Source organism: Emys orbicularis, chromosome 8 (genome assembly GCF_028017835.1).
Source record: "Emys orbicularis isolate rEmyOrb1 chromosome 8, rEmyOrb1.hap1, whole genome shotgun sequence".
Lineage (NCBI taxonomy): Eukaryota > Metazoa > Chordata > Testudines > Emydidae > Emys > Emys orbicularis.
Window position 1 is genome coordinate 17,327,640 of NC_088690.1, and position 24,479 is coordinate 17,352,118.

Below are 24,479 nucleotides of genomic sequence, written 5' to 3' on the forward strand. Positions count from 1 at the left end.
GGAACTGTTTTGAGGATTAGTTAGAGAGCTCTACAATCATTAACTATAAAATACTAATAAGAACACAATGTGGAGTCAGAAAGGGTACAGTCAATAATAGCTGCTTAAAAAGTAAAAGTGGCTTTTTACTAATGTATTTTTAAAGCATTTCTTTTAAAGTTGTTTATACTAAAGCTGTGGTATATTAATTTATCTTTTATTGCTAGAGAAAACTTATAGCACAAGCAAAGTCATTGATCAGTCTCTGTGTGTAAAACTCACAGCAACTGTTTCTTATTGCCAAAAAAAAAAATCATCATGTAATTATCCAAACGGCTTGTGGTCAGTAAGGATTCTATGGCAGTTTTCACAAGAGATGTTTAATGCTGGTGGTGTGAGCAGATTCTCATACAGGTTATTTAATTCTACTTCCTGAAACCTGATATGGTATTCTCCAGCCCTCCCCACAACTGCCTTCATGCTAGACTATTGTGTAGTATTGCTACGTGCTCCTATGGCGCGGTTGCGTTTCCCTCCAGAGCTAGCTGAATTTCTGTGGTAGATTAAATTATCCCTGTGTATAATTAATATTATTATATACCATTTTGTTTGTGAAGCACTTAGGTTCCTTCAGGATAAAAGATAATGTATACATTAAGTGGAAGTTAGTATTCACCTGTCTTTGGCCCTTTACTTCCTCCACACCAAGCTGAAGTAGCTGAACTAAGTACCAGGAAGTTCTTCAGGGACTGAGGAAGGAATTCTCCCTTGTTCTGTGGCTGGTGGATCCACTGGTCTTGTCCCCTTCGTGTTTTAACCCACCTCTACCCTGCTCTTGCAAGCCTCACAGTCTAGGTACTTGGGACGTCCCACAGAGCTGGGCTCTGTGCTGCCCAGGGTGCACAAATTCATGTGCAAGCTACAAAAATCTCTGTGCAGTGCTCTGTGCTCTTCTCTGTGCCTTGGGGCGCTCCAAGGCTGCAGAAAAGAGATAGCATTTGGCCCTGTGTGGAAAAGGAAAATCTATAGTGAAGCCACTTCTTACCAAGCGTATCAAGAGATAGTCCAACTCTATCCTTAGCAGATTGTGCCTTGGTGTCTGGGCAGTATTTTTATATTACAGTAGCATATGCTTTTCTTATCTGAACAGATTGTACACACCAGAACTAATAGCACAAGGGGAAAGGGAAATAGTGCATGGTTTCCTATTTTAATGAGTTTTAAAATCTGTAGCTTATAATCACCTCAGAAGGTTAGGTGTAATCTAAAATTAGTTTTTCTCAGCTCCCAAGTTTCTTTTAATGTCTCATAAATGTATGTAATCTGAATTGCACTCACAGAGACTAGTGGATTGTGTAATTAGCCATATGCTTCTTGTATTATCAGAAATGGAAGTGGAGTGTTTGTTTCTGACATTGTTAAAGGAGGAGCTGCAGACCTGGATGGGAGATTAATACAAGGAGATCAGATCTTGTCTGTTAATGGGGAGGATATGAGGAATGCCTCACAAGAGGTTGTTGCCACTATCCTCAAGGTGAGTACATAATACATTCTTAGATATGAAACTGCAGTTACGGAGTGTATACAAGGTAATTATCTTGGGGTGCTATTTACACATAGCCTGGACAACCTGAAACTGATTATCGAGACAGATAGGAATTTGATAGGGAAATTACATTGGGAGATTCATTTAGTTTTAGCTCTTCATATATATTTATGTGGTACATCGTGGCAAAATGAAGACACAGATATCACTTTAGGCATTTATTTGAGAATGTAACCATTTATTTCAAGCAATGGGAAAATGTTATGAAAGCTGAGAGTCATAAAATTGTGGAACTGAATTGGAATGAGATGCTTTTGGCTTTGCTTGCACTAACCTAGCAGCCATAGAATTGCAGTGTAAATGTGTTCAAGCCCAGGCTTTCCTCACATGTTGTTGCTGTTGCCCTGAAGTACTGGGGGACAAATCCTGGCCAGAAATACATCCAGGGCATGGACAAGCCTGCTCAAGGTGACTCTGCCCCCTCCTTTGCTACACATGCACAACACTCTCCATGGGACTGTGGGAAAGGACATTGTGGATGGGCCAAGGAAAGAATGCCTGTGTTAGGGTAGGAGGGGACAGAAGACTGTGGATGCTATTTCTGGCCATAGGGAATATTATTGTAGCCTGCTACCTCTGCCATCTACCTGAAATTATGTTGGGAGGAGAGGACTCTGTCCTCCAGATTCCATGTGCAAAGTTCTTTTATTCAGGCTTTGCATGAGGGCAAGGATTTGGCCCATCTAGGAATCAGCAAGCAAGGGTATGAGGACATGTTATTAAAGTGAATCTGCTTATGTCAAATTCAGATTCATTCTGTTTTACAGTATTTTTCCTGCTGATGTATTGTTTTCCGTTGGACAGGTAGGGTGGGGTTTGCTGCTGGTTTGTAATGGGTGGCTGAGCATCTAGCGCCTAATCCAAAGGTCATTAAGTCAATGGAAAGACTTCTATTGAAATCAATAGATTTTCTATGAAGTCCCTAGAATCTGGGATAGATGCCTTTTACATTGTTCAGATAAAACAAATGGAATAAAAAATTAGGTTTTAGGTTTCAATTTCCAATGGTTTCTTCAACATTATGGCCAGAAAATATATGTGAGTAAGTCTGGGAAAGCAGAAATATTGTAACCCTGTTTAAATACCGTGTATTATATTTTATTATATTCCAAGTGTGCTCAAGGGCTAGTGCACCTAGAGATTGGAAGACTGAGAGCTGGTTCTTGGTTATCATCACAGAAAACATCCCAAAGCAGTCAGGTTAGTGACAATTGTATCAATAGACAATAAAGTCGTTGTGGTCTTCATGGAACGTAGATGAGGGTCTGTTTGGAGCAGCTGACAGAATCTGGGACGTGGATTACTGTTTTAAAATTATCATTATACAATACTGTTCTTTTTCAGTAGTTTTAAGTAAATCTCATTAATCTACAAGATGTTTAAATTAGGTGTCCTACTCTTAAATATTGGGCAAGTAAAAAGAGGAATGGGCCAGTGCTTTCATTTTCAGCATGTCTCTGGTTTGAGCATACCACAGACATTTAATCACTTTTCCGTCTAATAAGCCTGCCCTCCCCCCAAAATTGGAATGCTACGTTCCTGTAGCTATTTTTGTAAACCCAAAATAACTTAATGACACTAAAGTGTATCTTTGGCTAGCTTATAATAGCAGAGCGGTGTGCAAAATATTGCACTCAAAGAACACACAGAACAATTTTCTACTTTACTTATTTTTTTTTCCAAAATAAAGGAAAATGCTTCCTTTTTCAACCAGTGCAATTTTTTAGCACTTGCACTGTGAACAGTGTTGCCATCAAAACTGAAATCTGTGTGCAACAGTGGAGAGTGGCATTATGGGGTGCTGTCTCACCTGAATCATACTGTTTTGACCAGGAAAACTTAAGGTCATAATAGAGATTCCTTCTGGGAAATCTGGCTCACTCACCAAAGTATTTACATTGTGCAAATCAGATTTCTCCCTGGGGGCACCCAGGAAATGCTTTGAGACCACATTATCGCGGTTGAAGATGCAGCATACTGCCTCCTCCTCTGTACCAGGGCCGGCTCTAGGCACCAGCAAAACAAGCTGGTGCTTGGGGCGGCACATTTTTAGGGGCGGCATGGCCGGCACCAGAATGCCGCCCCTGCCGCCCCTAAAAATGTGCCCCGGCCGCCCTAGCTCACCTCCGCGGCTGCTGCCGCTCGCGCGCCACGGCGCGCGAATCAGCTGTTTCGCGCGCCGCTACTCGCCCTCCCTCCCAGGCTCTCAAACCTGGGAGGGAGGGGGAGATCCCGAGCGGCCGCGGCGCGCGAAACAGCTGATTCGCGCACCGCTGCTCCCCCTCCCTCCCAGGCTTGAGAACCTGGGAGGGAGGGGGAGACTCCTAGTGGCCGCGGCATGCGCGCCGCTTCTCCCCCTCCCTCCCTCCTAGGCTTGAGAGCCTGGGGGAAGGAGGCAGGGCTGGGGATTTGGGGAAGGGGCGGAGTTGAGGTGGGGCCAGGGGTGGGGTAATTAAAAAACGGGGGGGGGGAGGCGGCCAAAATTGTTTTAGCTTGGGGCGGCAAAAATCCTAGAGCCGGCCCTGCTCTGTACACAGCCAGCTGTATGGGCAAGTACATAGTGGTATGAAGCCCAGCCTCACCCCACTCTTTCTCAGGCAACTAGCACCCACACATGTGCTGGGAGAGAACAAAGGCTCTGCTTCCTAGCAGGATCTTGATCATCTCCTGAAAAAAGGAGAGAGCTCTTTGCAGCCTTCTCCTCTCTTTGTGGAGCCACACAGGAGTTGCCCAAAATCTGGTCCATGGAAAATAAGCCAGCACTGCCTGTCTGTGCTTCATAATTGTTAAAGAGTGTAGCTGAAAAAGAGGAAAAAATACTGAGACTGAGCGTGGATGAGGGTCAGTCAGCAAGAAAGCAAGCGTTGGTTGTGGGGAATCTTGGAGTGGATGCGAAAGGGTAGATACACCTACAAAACAAAAAAAGGCAGTGGAATAGGTGCAGATTCAGAAGGAAATATGGAACACCTAAACTGCAAGGTTTCACATGTAAAAGTTAAAGTTTAAGACTCCACTTCAGATAGTGTAGGTAATGGTATAACAGCTTCTGCTGTTCCTCCTGGTAGAATTAGAAATCTGGATGGATGTATCTCCAAAGTCAGTAACAGAGAAGATGACTTGAAAATTGTACTTGTTCAATAACCACTCAGGAGCCTATGTTCCATTTTCAAAAATGACATTTAGGAGTCTTGAGTCTTACTGAAAGGTAATGGGACTTAAGCTCCTAAGTGCTAGGTCACTTTGAAAGTGAGATTTATGCTCTTATGAAAAAATTTACCCTGAGTTCCTGAAAACCTCTGTTCCCTACAAAGGAAGAAGGGTTGAAGTTCTCTGCCAGGCTTTGAGCCAAAATTAATACGTAGAATTATGATGGCAGCAAAGCACAGCAGGAACTCCTCCAGGAATAGAACCCAGCATACCCAGCATACTCTAAGCACTATACAACACACCCCAGGTGACTGCTACTAACATGTTATCCGAGACCTTGGGAACCTCATTTAACTTCTGTGTTTCAGTTCACGCAAATGAGGATCATACTTACCTGACGGGGTATATGTAAAACTCAGATGTTCCTCAGATGAAAAGTGCAAAATTTTCAAATGTTTGTGTCTAAAGTTAGGATCCTAAATCCATATTTAGGCATTTTCAGAGGTGCTCCAATACTTGCAAATCCCAGTGAACTCAATAGAAGCTGCAGGTCCTCAACACCTTTGAAAATCTGGTCCTTTTTTTGGTTTGTTTGTTTTTTTTTGGGGGGGGGGGGGTTGAGTGCCTAAGTGTATGGATTTACGAGTTTTTGATGCCCATGTTTTGGTCGGTATTACTATTATTGACACTGAAAGTGTCTGTCCTATAGAGTATGCATTAGTTGGGGGAAGTAGGGTGAAAATTGATTTGAGTTCTGATAATTGCATGATGTGTGGATTCTTGAAATCCAGGGCTAAATGTTCAAAGTGGCCTTAACATTTGTACTTTTTTTCCATATGCAATTCTAAGTACCTCAAAGCTTGGATTTTGCAAGCAGGTCAATTGCAAATACTGAGGTATGTGAACTAAGAAATGACTTTTGAAAACCTGGCTTCCACTCAGTTTTCCACATAGATCCACCAAAGTTTAAGTATTCTATGTTAACTTCTATCAGTTGAAGCTGTAACTTTGTAAGCGCTATGTGGATCAACATTTTTAAAATGTTCTACATTAGCCCAATAGTCCAAACATTTAAATTTGGTGATTGGGCAAACAGTTCTTAAGTTACTGTAAATTGTGGTACTATAAAGAAAAAGATTTTCAGGTGTTATTGTAGCTTTATAAAACTACACAGCAATGAATGTAATTCCATAGGTAAATTCAGATTTTGTAGCAATCCATTTATCACTCTTTTTTGTTTCCATTTAATGGTACACATCCCCTTCTCACTACATAAGCACATGTGCCTTGTTTGTACTGCATATCTAAGATTTGCCTCACTCTGAACTATTCAACAGAAACTTGTCTGGCCTACATGCATTTATTTCTGAGCTTTATTCTGGACTAGTCCATGGAGCTCTCCAGAGAGCAGAGAGCTTGTGCTAATGAGTTCTCCATACACTCTAAGGAACACTAATCCTGATTCCCCAGAAATTTTATTAGCACTTTGTGGCTTGAAAATCTCTTTGACTAGAAATGTTTCTTCGGCGCAAAGCATGCATGGCTGCAGCTTGGGCGCTGGGATTCAAGTAGGGATGGATGAAAAGCTGTGGAAAATATCCAGACGGATTGGAACCCCTCTGTTCCTAGATTTGGATAGAAATGAATAGTACATTAAATGGCTTGTCACTCACCTAGTTCTAGTTATCCAAACAACAAGTTTGCCCTTTGTCCCACTTACTTTTCTATCTCATTCTGTCCTTTTCTATACCCAGGGATTGGACCTGTACTCAAAATAAAAGTATCCATTTAGGATCCTCTGCTTCTCTCTACCATCACCAAACTCAACTTTAATCCTATTGGCCCATCCCACTTGCTGTTCCTTTCTGCTTTCACTGTCTAATTCTTTAATATAACACACACACACACACACACACACACACACACACACACACACACAGGTCTCTCAGGTAGTAGGGATGTCCCATGGATTAGAGAGTTACTCATTAAAGCCAGTAGCAGGAATGATGAGAGTTTGAAGAAGCATAGAAAATACAGTCTCCCTCGCTGGATACAAATCCAGGTCTTGGGGTGGATTTATCCGAGCCTTAGCTAATGTGACAAAGTTCCTCCTCTGCCTTGGTGGGTCCTGCACTTATTGGCAGATTTGCTCGCCTCAGAGATTCACAGCAGCCCTCAGTTTGGCCACTTTTGCTAGTGGCTCAAACCTGCTGTTCACTCAGCTAACCTCATCACTGGCCGGCATGGGGAAAAGGAAGGAAAACAATCCTCACAGTCTCTGCTGATCCACCTAGTGGGTCGGGGGACAGGCCAGGGATCTTCCCCTCTGGTGGGACCCACAGTCCAGGTCAATTCCTTCTGTATCCAATAGGGAGATGGGGGGAGCCCAGGCCCGCCCTCTACTCCGGGTTCCAGCCCAGAGCCCTGTGGATCACAGCTGTCTACAGTGTTTCACTTGTAACACCTATGTGACAGCTACAACTTCCTGGGCTACTTCCCCATGGCCTCCTCCCAACACCTTCTTTATCGTTACCACAGGACCTTCCTCCTGATGCCAGATAGCATTTGTACTCCTCAGTCCTCCAGCAGCACGCCCTCTCACTCTCAGCTCCTTGCACGCCCCTCACTGACTGAAGTGAGGTCCTTTTTAAACCAGGTGCCCTGATTAGCCTGCCTGTCTTAACGGATTCTAGCAGCTTCTTAATTGACTCCAGGTGTCCTAATTAGCCTGCCTGCCTTAATTGGTTCCAGCAAGTTCCTGGTTGTTCTGGAACCGCCCCTGTTACCTTACCCAGGGAAAAGGGACCTGCTTAATCTGAGGCTAATATATCTGCCTTCTATCACTCTCCTGTAGCCATCTGGCCCGACCCTGTCACACTAACAAATCCCTCACCAGGTTGTCCAAGGGAAGAGACACTTTGATTGATGAGGTTTAAGAGTTTAGATGGGCCCAAAAAATAACTCCCCACCCATCTGAAAGCATATACGATTCCTGCCCCAAACCACTTGTGCACAGGGCCAGACTGAGAATTTTGGGGAAGTTCAGCAAGACAATTCGTGGGATACAATCCAAACGTCATTGACTCCTATCATGAAAAAAGTGTTTGTGGGAAGAGAGGAGGTTTTGGTCCCCACCACCCCACAGTGGCCTGCTGCAGAAGTTAGAGCCCTGCAGCTGTTCCCTACATCCCTAATTCAGACTATATATATTTGCATTTTCAAGGCTGTCTTTGCAAGGCACGGGGCTAGAAACTTTTTGTTCAACATGGAAGCTGAGCACTCTATGTGTAGTCCCCAAACACGAGCCCCATAATCCATCCCTTCTACAGAAAATCCTCCGGCAGAATCCCGAGGCAGGGAAATTCCATGAAAATCCACAGATTTTCCCCCCAAATTCCTTCAGTGGAGTGGGAGCAAAGTGTAACATGCTCCACTACAGGGGTAGTCACGTCTGGCCACCAGAATTCATGGATCTTCTGTGATTTCTGATCTCAGGGATCTGCAGAAGGGCACAGGGTCGTACATCCAGAAGCCTCTGCAGTGGCTATAGCAAGAGTGGCCAAACCGCGGCTTGTGAGCCACATGCAGCTCTTTTACAATTAAAGTGCGGCTCGCGAAGCCCCCCACACCTCTTCTCCCCCCATTCTCCACCTACCAGACTTGGGTGGAGGGGAGCTCAGGGCTTCTGTTTCAACAGGAGCGGGGCTGAAGCCCCAAGCCCTGACAGGTGCCTCCCGCAGGGCAGAAGCCACGAATCCCAGCAGACACACCCTGTGGAGCTGAAGCCCTGCGCCCCAGCAGGTGCACCTGGCTTTTGAACTTCTGAAGATTATCTTATGCAGCTCAGAGGGTCAGTAAGTGTGGCCACCCCTGGGCTATAGCCTTCTATAGCTCCCTGGCAGAATGACTGTGTTGCTTTTCCTACCTGCAGCAGCCATTGGCACACTCTTTAAAGGGGGATTCACCAGCACAAAAGAGGCTCGGTATTAAAACTGATGTCCCCTCTGGCTGTACTAACGCACCTGTAGAATTCCCATAGGCTGCCAATGGAAAATGCACCATCCCTCTCATCCATCCTTACACGCAATCCCAGAGACAAATGGAACTGTGCCATGGAGGTGTCTGATCCCCACTTCCATGGGGCCAGGAGCAGATCAGCACCTGGGTGGTCCCCACCGTAGGTGTATCTAAGAAGTGTAATCTGGCCCTTTATGACTAAGACCAGTATTGTGTGTCTGACCAGGGATGATAGACCACTTTGGAGAGGAATGTGGAGTAGATGCCTGAGTTTCCAGCACAGAAGCCCTGTGGATGCAGGAACTAACCTGTCTGAAAACCATTGAACCTATCTCTAGTTTCACTTCTTTGGCACAGATGGGCCCTCACTTCCAGAAGAATAAATCTGGGGATAGTGCATTTGGTTTGCCCCACAATTACTAGTTTTATCTTTATTTTCAGGTGAACCAACACAGCATGCATAGTCACTTTCATCCTGCACTAGCTCCAGTCATCACTACCTTACAGAACTTTGTCAGCACCAAGAGGCTGTCGGCAGATGCATCTCAGAGAAATTCAGGTACAAACTAGAGAGAGATGCCAAAATCACAGTGTGTGTTATTCCTCAGAGACACGAACCTCTGTTATGCTGGTTTAAAAATAAAGTCCTATATTAGCTGAATCTGGTTTCCTTATCCATCTCCCACAAGATTTATTCTGACATTCCAAACCCCCTGAGCAGCTTCCAGCAAATGCCATTATTTTTAAGTAAATTTCCAGAGAAATGTTTCCTTCTTCTCTAAATATAGACTTCCCACTCCCCTCCCCAGTTTCCCTTACCTGAGGCCCAGAATAGGCAAGATTCTTTCCTATGTTAATAACACTTACTTCTATCCCTGAGAGGGCCTGAAATATTGCCATTTCTTTGCCATGCCTTCCATAATTCACTTCCAGCTTTGCAACTCATTAGCAGTGTGCCCATCCCAAATTCAGGCTGAGAGAACCTTTATACCCCCATAGTACCATTCTGTACTGTATTTGTGTGCAATATAATATAGATATCATCTGTAGAGAAAATTACTTCTATATATTAATCAAAATCATTAACTCTTGAAAGAGACTGATAACATTAATCTTCAGAAACATATCTGATATATTTTAATTAAAGCCAACACAGTTACTGAGACATCCTTTCTAGAGGCTTACCCGTCAAAACCCTGGATCTGAATACTCAAACGTTGAGGTCATTTAGCTCCAGTTTCATATTTTTTGCTTCTAGACCATCTCCAATTCTTTCATATAATTTTAGTGCTTTTTAGCTGGCACTGTAGCTAATTGTGTGCCACGAGGAATCTGTGCCAGCCAGACTGATTAACTGGATGTCTATTATTTACGAATACAGCACAAATTAGAAAAGGAAATCAATAGAACTTTAGCAGGCACAAACCAGACATATACAGTACAGTACCCTTTGTGGTGGGGACACTGATTTATGAATAATAAGCTGATCTTTAATTGACTGCAACACACAATAGGTCTATATTCCCTAGGCCAACAAAACACTGCTATTCAATAGATTATGTGAGCAACTGCTGCGTACAGTGGATGTCACAATGGCATCTATCAAACAGAGTGATTGTATCCATGTTTATCACTTGGTGAAACAGAAATCCTGTCCTTGTCACATGATCAGCGCCCGAAAGGGCTCTGCTTTGCTCAGTGATAACTTTGGCTAGTCAGCCAGAGATCATTGTCACCTGACAGTGTTATCTCTTAATTATATTATCTCTTAATTACAGAAGCTAATTGTTTGTTTCCTTTTTAGTAGGAGCAGATATGGACCTGAGGACTGTGGAGATAATGAGGGTCAGTGAGTTATTTTCTGAAAGGTGTTGTTTCCAACTATAGCTGTTAATTTTTCACTACTCTTTGGCATGCAAAACTGCATTATTATTTAATTGGTGTTGGCACTTTATGGTTTTAATTATAGCTAGATATATGAGGTGTTGTTACTGAATTAAATATGTCCAACCTGCCTTGGTATCTCAGGTTCTTTTACAGGCTTGGGGCCCTATCCTGAAAACACTTGCTACCAAGCATAGTTCTCTGTACAATGTGGCTGCTTATAGTAAGTGTATAGTAAGCCCCATAGTAATGTGTAAAGGACCAGGCTGTCACCTAACAGAACTGTTGTCTTGAATCACTGAGTGCAGATGGAGAATATATATAGACACACACACAGCTATACATTGTTACACTGTGAATTGTTTTGATACGTTTCTTCCTTTTAGGGACCAAATGATGCCCTTGGTATCAGTATAGCAGGAGGGAAGGGAAGCCCATTAGGAGATGTTCCAATCTTTATTGCCATGATTCAAGCCAGTGGAGTAGCAGCACGTACCCAAAGGCTCAAAGTAAGTGGAAGGGGGAATATATATCACCTCCTCTAGTATTCACTATTTTATCTTGTGCTCGTTTAGAAAAGGAGCTCTCAAACATTTGTAAGTGTGGATCACTCCTGGATAGGCACCTTGTCTCCTAGACCCTCTCCCCTCCCATTCATGGTCAGAGATGGCCTGTGCCTGCTGCTGCTGAGTGCAGTACATCCCTGTGACAATTACATTGATTGTCTATGTGAAAATGTAACATTCTGGAAGTATTTAAATGTATTTGCAACAGTCTCTTAATGCAGTCCAGTAGCTGGGAACAGAGGGGAAAGTCAGCACTACATGACCAGTCAGCTCTCTGCAAGGATCAGAGGCAGTTGCTTCACAGGCCATAGGTGGTCCATGGACAACTGGGGCACCCCTTAGATCTTATACAAAACAAAAACTCTGGCAACACGTAACTGATTTTAAATTGAAACTGACTTTTTCAGGTGCCAAAACAAAACAAATTACACTTTAAATTCGAAAGACTGTTGCTATTATGTTTCAGTTTTTGATGAACTACTGTGTTGAACATCCCACAATTATTGGGTAGACTTTCAGGATAACTATCATTATTAAAATGATTGCAGTCTATAAGTACTTATGTGAGGAACAAAAATGTGGGAATGGGCTCTTCAATCTAGCAAACAAAAATGTAACAAGATCCAATAGCTGGAAGTTGAAGCTAGACTAATTCAGACTGGAAATAAGATGTAAATTTTTAATAGTGAAGCGTAACTAACCAATGGAACAACTTATCAAAGTTGTGGTGGATTCTCCATCACTTGCAATTCTTAAATCAAGACTGATTTAAGATATACACTAGTTGAAATAACTATTTCAGGGAAATCCTACATTATTGCTACACAGGAGGTCCAACTAGATGATCTATTCCTGGGGGAATTCTGCGCTCAATATTTTAAAATTCTGCAAAGTTCTGCATATTTTATTTGTCAAAATAACACAATATAATCATGCCACTTTCAATTATTTTGGTAATTTTTTTCAAAATACCTGTCCGCAAGTATATCTGTAATAATATAGACCAAAAAAAAGATTCAGGAAATTTTTTTTTTTTGACAAATAGATTCCTTACTATGCAACTTAATACAGAACTTTGAGTAATTTGTTTAAACTACACTACAGAAACGTATTTACTGCACCCCTTAGAAGCAGTATAAAGGCTTAGGGAAGTCAGGGGTAGTGGAGGAGCTGAGGGAGAGGGAAAGAGCCCAGGAATGAACCTGGAGGGTTGTTGGGTGTGGGTGGGAGAAGTAGGAAACAGGTTTTTTGGGGGGGGATTGTTAGGGAGTTGGGGAGCCTCCCCCATGCAGACCCTGACTGACACTCTAGCCTCTCCCATTCATTCAGTCAGGCACATCTGCCCCTGTCCCTATATGCCCCTGCACCCCCCGTCCCTGTGTGCCCCTGCACCCTTTTACCCCCTTGTCCCCATGTGGCTCTGCAGCCCTCTATCCTCCACATTCTCATGTGGCCCTGCAGTCCCCTCCCCCCCCCATTCAGCCCCTGGCTCAATGCTGTCACCCCACTAGCTCCTGTGCCCCCACCCAGTCTCTCCCCCCTCACTAGCTCTTCTGAACATCAGTCTGTGAGCCGCCCCACTCTGTCTGTTCCCCCCCCTACACACACACACACACACACACACACACACACACACACACACCCTGTGCCTCCTAAACTGGCTCCATGGGCAGGGTGGTGTGATGAACACAGCCGGCTGCTGTGGCAGCGGCCTCTGGTGTGTGAAAAGCAGAACTGCAGCACTTCTGGGGAGGGAATATATTTTATGCACAGAAAAAAAAATTCTGCACATATGCAGTGGTGCAGAATTCCCCGAGGAGTAATGATCACAGTGACATGTCTACACTGCAGTTAAATACCTGTGGCTGGCCCATGTCCACTTGGGTTAAGGGGCTGTTTAATTGCAGTGTTGACATTTGGGCTCAGGCTGGAACCTGGGCTCCAGGACCCTCCCCACTTGTGGGGTCCCAGAGCCCAGGCTCCAGCCCAAGCCTAAACATCTACACTGAAATTGAACAGTCTCTTAGCCTGAGACCTGCAAGCCCAAGTCAGCTGACACAGACCAGCTGTGGGTTTTAAATTGCAGTGTAGATATATCCAAGGACCCCTTCTGGCCTTAGAAGCTATGAATCATAATCTATGGAAATTACCTACTTGAAAGAAGAATATACATAATATGCACAGGAAAGCCATGGCTCTGATCCTACAATGAGATCCACTAGAATAGACCCGTGCTTAACGGAACTCTGCAAGGGTGCTAAGGCCTGGTATATCAGCAGCATACGTTTTTATTAGACTCAAAAGCTTATATATTTACTCATTTATGAATTAATATGGATAGCGTCTGCTTTCTTATATTACAGTTAAAACGCACACCTGCACCCCTCTCCTTATCCATGTATGTGGACATACATGTGGCCTTTCCACATGGAATGAAAATGGTTGGTTGCTAATGTCATTCTCCTTACTTGCAAATGTAATCAATAGACTATGACCTCTCTTTGTTTATCTGGGCTGTTATTTTTTAAGAAATGTGCATTATCCTTACTCTGAAGAATGCTGAATGATCAGTGGAAATACAGACTCCTCACAAAAGACATACTGTATATGAGACGCATGAGTCTGCAGTGCCAATTTCATAAGGAATTTTAAGCATCCTTAATGCTAGTAATTTTCCATTACTGTTGTACTTTTAGGTTGGAGATCGGATTGTCAGTATTAATGGGCAACCTTTGGACGGGCTGTCTCACGCTGATGCTGTTAATCTACTAAAGAATGCTTATGGGAGCATTATCCTGCAGGTATGGTGATAAATTGAACGTGCAGCTGGATGAGGGTAGATAAGTGGTGTTCAAAAAAGACTAAGCATCACTGGCACACGACATCACAGCGCAGTGGGGTGCTTCTTGATGTGAATTATACCGGATGAAAGCAATAAATTATTATTTTCATTCAAAAATTCTTTATTGCCACCCACACAGACTGTGAGTATGATTATATAAAAGCATAACAGGGGGAACAAAATGACTTGTTGCTACACATGATAAAGCAACAAAGCTTTTAGCTTCCAACACTTGTTTTAAAAGTAAGTTAGCTACAAACATGGAGTGACTCCTTTTCTTGTGCCGCTAGACTGGGACTGAGCTGTCCAAAGTGTTAATTTCTTTGTTCGTGGAAGTGAAAAAAACCTAAAACTCTAGTTGGGTTTGGTATAAATTATTACATCTCAATTCAATATATTAGTGTGTAGGACTGATTATCAACCAAATTACAGTACTTAGGTACACCGCTGATAAATGTGGCAATTAAGAGTAAAAAAATACTATTGAAGAATGTGTCGTTTTTATTTTTGATTACAGCAGCCCTCTTCTGTTTCTCCAATATACACAACTTGAACCTGCTAAGAGGAAAATACTGGATACAAAAATCTCGTATATAAAAGCTGAGGGTTTTTTCTCTCACATTCACAACTGCTAGATAGCTTAGAATTTGCTTAATTTCTCTCACATTTTGTATTTTTATTCTCAATACAATGCAGTCCTTTTCCACAAATAAAAAAAATTCCTTTTGGGAAGCTAAGAAGTTATTTTTTATAATACAATTAGACAGGTAAACAAAGTATTCAGGTATATTAGTGGTGGCTGTAAATATGATGAACAGGAAATGATTACATTAATGCTAAGTATTGGTACTTTTCATTACTTTTTTATTAAAACAATATAAGTGGAATAGTTCTATCAGGCTGATATCATGACTGACATGTCATTAAGTAATTGTATTTATTATCAAGTTAGACCACCTCATGGCAAACTGCACTGAAAGGTCAGATAATTGTGTTCACTGGGGTGGAAAGGCTTATTATCGGGATGTCCTGGGAAGGGTGTTAAAGGAGTTTGCAAATGGAAGATTAGGTTCTCGGGGGAACAATCGTCCCTTCCGGCTGTTTTGATGCTTCAGTTTAAATTAATCTGCTTTCTGCAGGTGTAGTAATGAGATAAGAAGCTTTTTACAAGGTTGTTGAACTCTGATACATTCTTACTGCCACAGATTTGTGAATATAGATTTATTTTGCCATCGGGTTTTATTTAACAAGGAAATACGACTTTCCCCCCTACTGGAATATTGGAATACATTTATTTACAACAGCTTCTACCTTCTGAACTATGTGCAATTCTGCTGTTGTCCTGACCACCCCAAAAGGGGTGAATTATGAGCCTGAAACCTAGAACATGAAACTCACATTAAAATTGTGGCATTCTGGTTTTTGCTTGAGGATTTTACTAAGACCTGGTCTACACTAACCCCCAAATTCGAACTAAGGTATGCAACTTCAGCTACGTGAATAACGTAGCTGAAGTCGACATACCTTAGTTCGAACTTACCGCGGTTCAGACGCGGTCCACACGCGGCAGGCAGGCTCCCCGTCGACTCCGCGGTACTCCTCTCGCCGAGCTGGAGTACCGCAGTCGACGGCGAGCGCTTCCGGGATCGATATATCGCGTCCAGACCAGACGCGATAAATCGAACCCGGAAGTTCGATTGCCAGCTGTCGAACTACCGCGGTAGTGTAGACCTGGCCTAAGAATCACTGTTTGATGGGTTAGGACAGGGGGTTCTCAACCTTTTTTTTTTTTTTTTTTTTCCTGAGCCCCCTCACCCACCCCACCCCCACCGTACTATTAACAACTCCAGGGTCCAGTGGGGATCCTCGCAGCTCTGGGCTTCAGCTGCCCGGCAAAGGGGGCTTGGGGTTTTAGCCCTGCAGGGTTCCAGGCTTCAGCCACTGGGGGGAGGGGAGGTCTTGGGCATAGATGTACTTTGATTTCTATTGGGGGTGGGGGGGCAGGGCCTAGTGGGGTATGGGCCAGCTCTGCATGGCAGGGCCCTGGGAGGGAGTGCCACCTCCACCCCCTGACTCACCTCAGCAAGCCACCAAGCCAGTCTGGGTTGTGGGAGGAGGGCGCAACCAAAAATTATAAGTCAAAGCAGGGTGGGGAGGGTCAGCTCAAAAAGTCTGAAAACCTCTCAAAGTGAAGGCAGGGGGTAGCTAGGAGCTGTGTGCAGGCAGTTGGGAGGGGCTCAGGGTGTAGGCAAGGGATAGCTAGGGGCTGTGTTCTGGGAGGGGACACCCCTCCCGCAGTGTCTGCTCCCTGAGGGCTCTACCACCCCTGGAGCCAGCTCCACCTGCCCGGGCGGCTCTTATCGGCTGCACAAGCAGTGAAAGGGGGCTGGATGCTGAGGAGCAGCTGCAGCCCCCAGGCACCAGCCAGGAGCACCGCCAGCTTTTTTGCCGCCCTAGGCAGCGGAAGGTTCCGCCCCTGAAATACCGCCCCCGACAGAGGCGGCGGAAGGTCCCGTTCCCGAAATACCGACGACGACCGGGGCGGCCGAAGATCCGGCCGCCGCGGTCGCCGCCCCCCAAATGTTAGCGCCCTAGGCGACCACCTAGGTCGCCTAATGGGTTGCGCCGGCCCTGGCACCAGCAGCAGCAGGAGATGGGGGAACACCACAGCTGCCTGTTCCATGGCATCAGCCAGAGCAGCAGCTGCCCTGCACTGCCTGGCTCCAGCTACCTGCCTCTGACCTGGCCGGGGGCTGAGAAGCAGGTTTGCTGTCTCCTGGAGTCATCTGAATCATGGTTGTAGAGTGCTCACCCATGGGAAGTGAAAAGCGAAAGCTGTTCACTAATGCGTGGCCTTTACTAGCTAATGTCGAAAGGCATTTCTGAGCTCCACATTTTTACATGGCTCCTTTACATGGCCCACAGAGAGTAAAATATGTTGCAGGAATACAGACAGTGTCTAGAAGAGAAGGGGAAATACTTTATTGGAGACAAGGCATATAAACAGAGAACTTAAAAGAATGGATTGAGTTGACACCCTCTGTACTTCTATGTTTCACTGAGAAAGTAAATCATCCTTGAACTTAGCTTCACCTTACATTTCACCTTTCATGTCATTGGTTTCATCTAAAGTATTAAATTCCTATGTGTTCTCTACTCTACTACTGTGTGTGAATTGCCCACATAGAGATGGTAGTTGAATTTGTGTTTGTGGGTGAGATTACCCAGATATAAGGTGTAGAGGGAGAAGGAGACGTTAGAATTTGTGGGGGCAGAAGGATTAAAATGAGGGCCAGATTTGCTCGCTCCAATGAGAAATAAACAAAAAACCCAGAGATATGGGGGAGAACGAAAAGAAAAATTGAGATCTCCATTCAGTAGCTTCCAACAGATTGGTCCTTTGGGAGGTTAGGGTTATTTTGCTCTACAGGATGAGTAGGAGATTCAGCCTCATGGATGCTTGTATCTCTGGGATTCACCAAAGATCAGGGCCTTCGGTTAGATTGCCTTTGCTTCGTACCAGCTCTGATGCCCCATTTGTGTGCCGAAGGCCTTCCTAACAGCTCTGGGGCACCATTATGTCCCCCTGATGTGGTCCCTTCATCTGCTGTTGACCTTGGAACCCGGCCTCTCTCCACCCACAATGCAGGAACATGTACAAAACTTAATATAGTATGAGGCCCCAGGGTAATCTGGCCTTAAATTAGAATAAAAGTGTTGTGCTGTATCCTTGCAGAAAATTGGTGGTCCTCTTACATTTTCTTCATGAATCTGTGATTTGAATGTAATTTGAGTTCAATTTATAAAGGACTTAAAAGATTTTAAAAATATTTTATATGAAGTTTTGATTGTAAAAAGTAGCCATTTTTCTTAACATACTCAGTATTTGTTGTGTAATAAGTAAAGATGTTGTTTAGCAGTCTGACCCCTTGCTGACATTTTCTTGCATCCTGACTTTCAGGTTGTAGCCGACACCAATATCAGTGCCATAGCTAGCCAATTAGAGAGCATGTCTGCTGGATGTAATCTTAACTCGCCTACTCTTGATTGTCATTCTGAAGATCCAGAGTAAGTATGCACTCTTTGATGTTGGAGTACTCTAGTTCAGAGTACTGCCTAAAGGATACTCAAACATTTCCGTTCCCTCGCACAGGCATGGACAGTGTGTTTGCTCTCTTCTCTTGTCATTTCAACTAATTTTTCAGCATCTTTAAAATGCTCACTATTGTCCTCTACTGGTGAGGAGTGGAACCATACCTCCCTTCATCTGGTAATTCAAGTGTGAATCTTCATGCTTTTGTTTTTGATAGATTTCCAAAAAGCACATCTCCGTAGATTTTCCAGTTGATGTGTTGTCATGATGGTTCTGCTCCTGTTTCGCAGCTTCCTCTTTGAAATGAGTTATGACAACTGCAGTTCAAAATAATCCATCCTCTCGGGGATTAAACAAGAAGAGGTTTTCCGAAAGCAGGGGGATCGATATAAAAGTTCCAAATGTGCATGTATTTTGCTGAGCTTGAAGATATTCATTTATATTAAAGGGATTCTGTCTTCCATTAGCTTTTTCATTGTATTGTTCCTTTAGTCAATAATAATAATGCTTAGCGCTAACTGTGGAAAAACAAAAGAAATCACAAATATTATCTCAAATTGTTGCATGAATGAGATTTGTCCATGCCTCTCTTGTGTTCTCTTTCCATGAATGTACATCCAGCCAATCTGCTCTCTCACAAATATTTGAAAAAAGGGAGTTTTCATTTGAAGTTAAGAAGTTGTGGGAACTATTTTAAGCTTGCACATGCTAATATTTGCATTGAGTGCTTGTGCACTTCTCCAGTCAAAGAGCACAAATCAGATTGTTTTGACCAACTCAGATTAGCAAAATATCAAGTACTCTCAGTCCATAAAGTTTAAAAAAAAAAGTCAGATACGGAAAAAAATATTGAATATTTTTCCAAACCGTGAATCAATCTAAGAAACTGGCTTCCTGCTCACTGATATTAAGCAAGCGGAAAAACTAAATCTGTCAAATAATTTTTTCATTGTAAACTATTTATTCAGCTCCACTATTTACAAAGTGTGTTACGTCTGTAAATTACCTTGTGCTCATGAACTAGTAATGCTTCAAAACACTGGTGAGATAGAGAAGAAAACCCCATTTTTCATATGGGGAAACTGAGATATGAATGATTATGGGCCCAATACTGCATGTTACTCCAGGTTGGTGGACTTCTGAACCTGCACAGAGAAACTTTCAAAACTGGGGCCTTTGTGACTTTTTGGTCCATGCTATAAGGCTGTGATTGAGCTGAAATTAGCACTCAGGAGTTCCTGACTTCCAGTTTTATGTTCTGTCCACTAGACAACATTGCCTCTGAAGTCAGGTGATGATGTTGTGTTGCTATGAAATGATGTTGCAAATTCACTTCTCCTAAACTGGGGCAGAAGATGGACTGTCAGGGAGCAAATTTTATTTAAAAACACATAGCAATTGTGTGGGCCTTACTCCTGAATCACAGTCTGCTATTGGGGAATAATGTGCTCTTTTTGAGTCCTATTAAAGGAAGTATATAAAAAGTGAAGTCAATGGGACTCTACTTAGGTTCACGGGTCCATGTTAGTGCATTCCAACGTGGGATCAGAGCCATGGTTTGTGAAATTATGAAAAACATCTTAAAAGGAAAATGGGTGTATCTATTTGAATCTATTTGAAAGTCTGAATCTATTTGAAAGTGTTCCTTCTACAAAAAGACCCTCACTTGATATATATTGTTCTTCTAAGTGGTATTCATTGTTTTTTCAGGGCTCCTCAGCCTAAGATTATTGCTTTGGAGAAAGGTTCTGATGGCCTGGGTTTTAGTATTGTAGGGGGATATGGAAGTCCCCATGGAGACCTGCCCATTTATGTCAAGACTATATTTGCCAAGGTATCTTTTTTTCCTTTTTGCATATATCTTTTGAAAACCCTAAAGTTAGGAACAGATAACAAGTTTAATGCAAAAGAATTGTGTCCCAAACTCATTGTCTGGGTATGTGTGATTTGATCATCACGGCCGGGACCCAAAGCTCACTATCAGCTAGCAAGGATGAGGGAAAAGCTGCTATTTTATTATACTGACATGTGGAAAGAGAGACCTTATCTGAGCAAATACATGTTACTCGGTGTATTTGGGAAATGTCTTTAAAATAATCTGTATAAGGCTTTATTTATCTGTAGGTCTCAAAGTGCTGTGCACCATAGGCGCCAACTTTTCCTGGCACTGGTGGGTGCTTGCACCCCCTCATCCTCGGCCCCGCCCCGACTCCACCCCTTCCCTGTCCTCTCCCGCCCCCGCCCCATCCCCATTCCAACCCCTTCCCCAAAGTCCCTGCCCCGACTCCGCCCCCTCCTTGCCCCTATTGGACTCCTTCCCCAAATCCCCACCCCGTCCCCGCCTCTTCCCTGCCTCCTCCCCTGAGCTCGCCACGTTCCCGCTCCTCCCCCCTCCCTCCCACAGGTTCTTACGCTGCAAAACAGCTGTTTCACGGCGGCAAGCACTGGGAGGAGAAGCGGGGACGGCGTGCTCAGGGGAAGAGGCGGAGGTGAGCTGGGGCGGGGTTCAGGGTGGGGAGCTGCCAGTGGGTGCAGAGCACCCACCAATTTTTCCCCGTGGGTGCTCCAGCCCCGGAGCACCCACAGAATCGGCGCCTATGCTGTGCACAAGTGTATAAGTAGCATTTTACATTTGGGAAACAGTTGCAGAGAGGTTAAATGTCTTGCTAAGGTCACAAAGTTAGTTGCAAAGCCAGAAGTAAAACTCAGGTCTCTGTGGTCAGACGCTTCCTCACATCCACGTTGTGGCCAACTTGGATGAGAAAAGACTCTCTTGGATGAGAAAAGGGGAAGATGCTATCAGCCTGATTCTCCATTGCCCTGCGTGTTGTGAGGTCACTTACACCAGTGCAAACTGGGTATAAAATGCTACCATATCACAACAGTAGTGTTTCACACTTTGCACTGGTGTAGATGACTTCACGAGGGGCAGGGTAATGGGGAATCAGGCCCTACGGCTTTATTAATTTTTAACTTACCTGTTTCCAACTTGGGAAGTGCTCAGCACCACCACAGCCTCCCCCTTCTCTCCTTTTTTAACTTTCAAAGTCGTAGTTTCAAAAGCTTTGAAAGTGGCTGTGGGGATTTTACCTGCTGCGCTCAGCTCTCGTTCAAGAGGAGGATTCCTGCCTGCAGCCTGACAGTCTTGCTTTCTTGCAGCTAAGGTCCTGTGTAAACATGGACCGAGCCGCAGAATTTGCATCGGGCTTCAAACTTCTCTAAAGATATGGCATGCATGAATCCAAGATCTTGGTTTGGCCCATTGTAAAAATAGGGACTAGTCATGAGGTGCAGATCCCCATCCTAATTTCCCCATCACTCACTGATGTCAAGATCTGGAATTTGGGCTCAACTGAATTCTAGCCCTATTGAATTAGGAATGCTTAACAGAAAGATGTGTTAGCATAAAGTCACTTTTATAGTACAGTCTCAATGAATTAGACCAAACAGAAAAAATGGTAGGGGACCGATGTAAGGCTGCATAAATATCTGGAGGATTCCACAAACATCTCAGGCCAGTGGTTTTGTAGAGTGTTCAGGGCACTTAGAATTGATTTTCTCTTCAGTGAAACCACAAATTTCAATAGAAGAAAAGACTATGGGACTAGTACTTACGTTTCAGAATGCCTTTTTGTCTTTACCTTCAAATAACCTCTTGCGTAGACTCTCTAGGCATGTTTCTAATCACTGGTTTGCTTTATACTGACTCCAAGGCCCATCAGATGCAGCCCAGATGGAGAGAAGCCTGCCTTTATAAGCTTTTGGCACAAGGCCAGAAGTTTAGTGTAATTTTCCTGTCCTAAAGCCATCAATGCATTCACGAACCTTGATGTGACATACCTACTGCACAATGATACAAATGATTATTAATAATAATAATGCCTCCTGCCTTTTATGTCATTGGGAACCTTATGCCTTCAGCAATACATTTAGTTGTTTTAGTGGAACATCTTATAGTGTTTTGCTCTGTTTTATGTAACTTTACCTACATTTTTTTTTTGGAGGGAAAATAAAGTCCACCCTTGGCACTGATAAAATAAAAATAAATAAATAAAACTAAAAGCTTCCAGGTTTCTATAAATACTTTTCTCTTTGATCTTCTATACCAGTTCAGATGCTTGGGTTAGGATTCTTCCCAATAAGCAGATGAACACAGAACAGTAAAGGCCTGGTTTTCATTTGCATGGTGGTCCTGCTAGACTACTTTTGGCAGTGTAAAGGGGCTTTAAAGTGAATGTGTATAACGGGGCCATTGTGTAAATGAGAATCGGGATCTGTAACTTTGAGGGTGTCGCTTCCCACTCATATGAGAGTCAAGCCATCTCTCAGCTTTCAGCTGTTTCTCTCTCCAGCAGGCAAAGAATACTCCCCCTAGAAGGCTGCTGCTGGAGGAAAGCAGGCCTCTGAGGTGAAACAGAAGCCCTGTGGCACACACCCTGTGCAGCTGCCCTAACAGCACACATAAGGCCCTCAGTCCCTCATCCGGTGCCCCACCTCATTATCCCAGAAAAGAAACCAGGGCCAGGTGGGGCCATCCTCCAAATCAGCCACGCATTGCTAAACCCCAGGACCGGCTCCAGGGTTTTTGCCTCCCCAAGCGGCAGAAAAAAGGAAAAGGGAAAAGAAAAAAAAACGCGATCGCAGTTGTGATCGGCGGCACTCCAGCGGCAACTCCACCGCGCCGCTTTCTTCTTCAGCGGGAATTCGGCGGCAGGTGCTTCCCTCCAAGAGGGACCCGCTGCCAAATTGCTGCCGAACAGCCCGACGTGCCGCCCCAAGCACCTGCTTGCTGGGCTGGTGCCTGGAGCCGGCCCTGCTAAACCCTTCCACCTAAGGGATGGCTCAGACTCAGAAGTGGTGAGTGGGAAGGGTCTCCGTGCAGAGAGCCATGACAAGATAGAAAGCCCTAGAAAGGTCCCACTGTCCTTCAAAGGACTCTGACCCATTAAAGGAGAAGGGGTTCAGGAGCTCCCAGCCAGATTCCTACACTGAGGATTGCAATGGCTCTAGCCATCAGACTAAGGAAGAAAGAAAGTACAGCCCTCCTTCTGCTTCAAAGACTTGACCCCTTCCTTGAGGAGGAACAGATGTCCCAGAAAAGGACACAAACAGGGCAGCAAATCCCCTGTGCCCCCACCCACCCACATGCATCAAGCCTCTGCCAAATACCATCAGCATTTGCCAGCACGATACTGAGTCATGGCTGCAGGAAAGAGTTGAGGTTTAAAGCTGGTAACAAAGAGAATTAATGTTCTTGAGCAGTGTCGTGCTGTATTTTTTTTAAAGTAATTTAGAATTAAATCACATCACATTGTTTGGTCATTTTTTGTTGTTTGCAGGGAGCAGCTGCGGATGATGGCAGATTGAAGCGCGGCGATCAGATTTTAGCAGTTAATGGAGAAGCTTTGGAAGGTGTTACTCATGAGCAAGCTGTAGCTATTCTGAAATGCCAGAAAGGATCTGTAACATTAACAGTGTTATCATGAATCTCATTGCACATGTGGAGATGAATGCAATTATTTTAAAACAGCGTAGAGCTGCTATGATAATGTACAGTCCTGAGTGAGATGAAAAACAAACTCCAGATAAGATTAGTATATTCTAATCCTATTGCCTCTATTGTTTCATTTAGTCTTATAAATGAAGCTTATTGGTCAGTGATTTTTCTACTTCTTTAATATCTTGTGGCTTCTGTTTCCTCTCAACAAGGTTAACTTAGAAAACTTTAATGAACTATATGTGTTTTACTTTAGTTAATCATCAGTTTATCCCCACCAATGGGAAATCCCTGTTACAATTGCTGAAACTGGAATTAACGCGCACACACAAAAGAGAATTTAGTTCATCATCTGATGAGCAGAAATAAATGCTAAGTGATTTGTCATCTCACTCATTATTTACTTATGCTAATTGTCCTTTCAAGTATGCCAGAAAACATTAATAATATAATTAAATTACCACAGTTCCAAATGATGAAATATCCGATTCTCCTCTGGGAAAGTGTTTGTGCTCTGCACAGTAAGTTTGACAGTCAATGCTAACTTTTCATATTTATCACTCTGGATAGGTCCATGCCAGTTAGTGATTATTATTATAAATAATAAATAAAATAAATAAATTAATGGAGATATCCTATCTCCTAGAACTGGAAGGGACCTTGAAAGGTCAGCGAGTCCAGCCCCCTGCCTTCACTAGCAGGACCAAGTACTGATTTTGCCACAGATCCCTAAGTGGCCCCCTCAAGGATTGAACTCACAACTCTGGGTTTAACAGGCCTATGCTCAAACCACTGAGCTATCCCTCCCCCTGCCCCCATCATCATTGTGATGAGTCAATTTGCAGCCT

General features: G+C 43.8%; 1 protein-coding gene across 1 annotated transcript in view; it reads left to right on the forward strand.

Annotated features, from left to right (window-relative positions):
* PATJ (PATJ crumbs cell polarity complex component) overlaps positions 1–23,620 on the forward strand; it is a 210,458-nt gene extending 186,838 nt beyond the window's left edge. Inside the window, exons 37-45 of the mRNA XM_065409300.1 lie at positions 1,366–1,513; positions 2,699–2,785; positions 9,191–9,308; positions 10,557–10,594; positions 11,020–11,142; positions 13,896–14,000; positions 18,003–18,109; positions 19,845–19,968; positions 23,474–23,620. Coding sequence (XP_065265372.1) covers positions 1,366–1,513; positions 2,699–2,785; positions 9,191–9,308; positions 10,557–10,594; positions 11,020–11,142; positions 13,896–14,000; positions 18,003–18,109; positions 19,845–19,968; positions 23,474–23,620 — 997 coding nt within the window. The remainder of the gene's footprint in view (positions 1–1,365; positions 1,514–2,698; positions 2,786–9,190; positions 9,309–10,556; positions 10,595–11,019; positions 11,143–13,895; positions 14,001–18,002; positions 18,110–19,844; positions 19,969–23,473) is intronic.
* Positions 23,621–24,479: the final 859 nt, after the last annotated feature.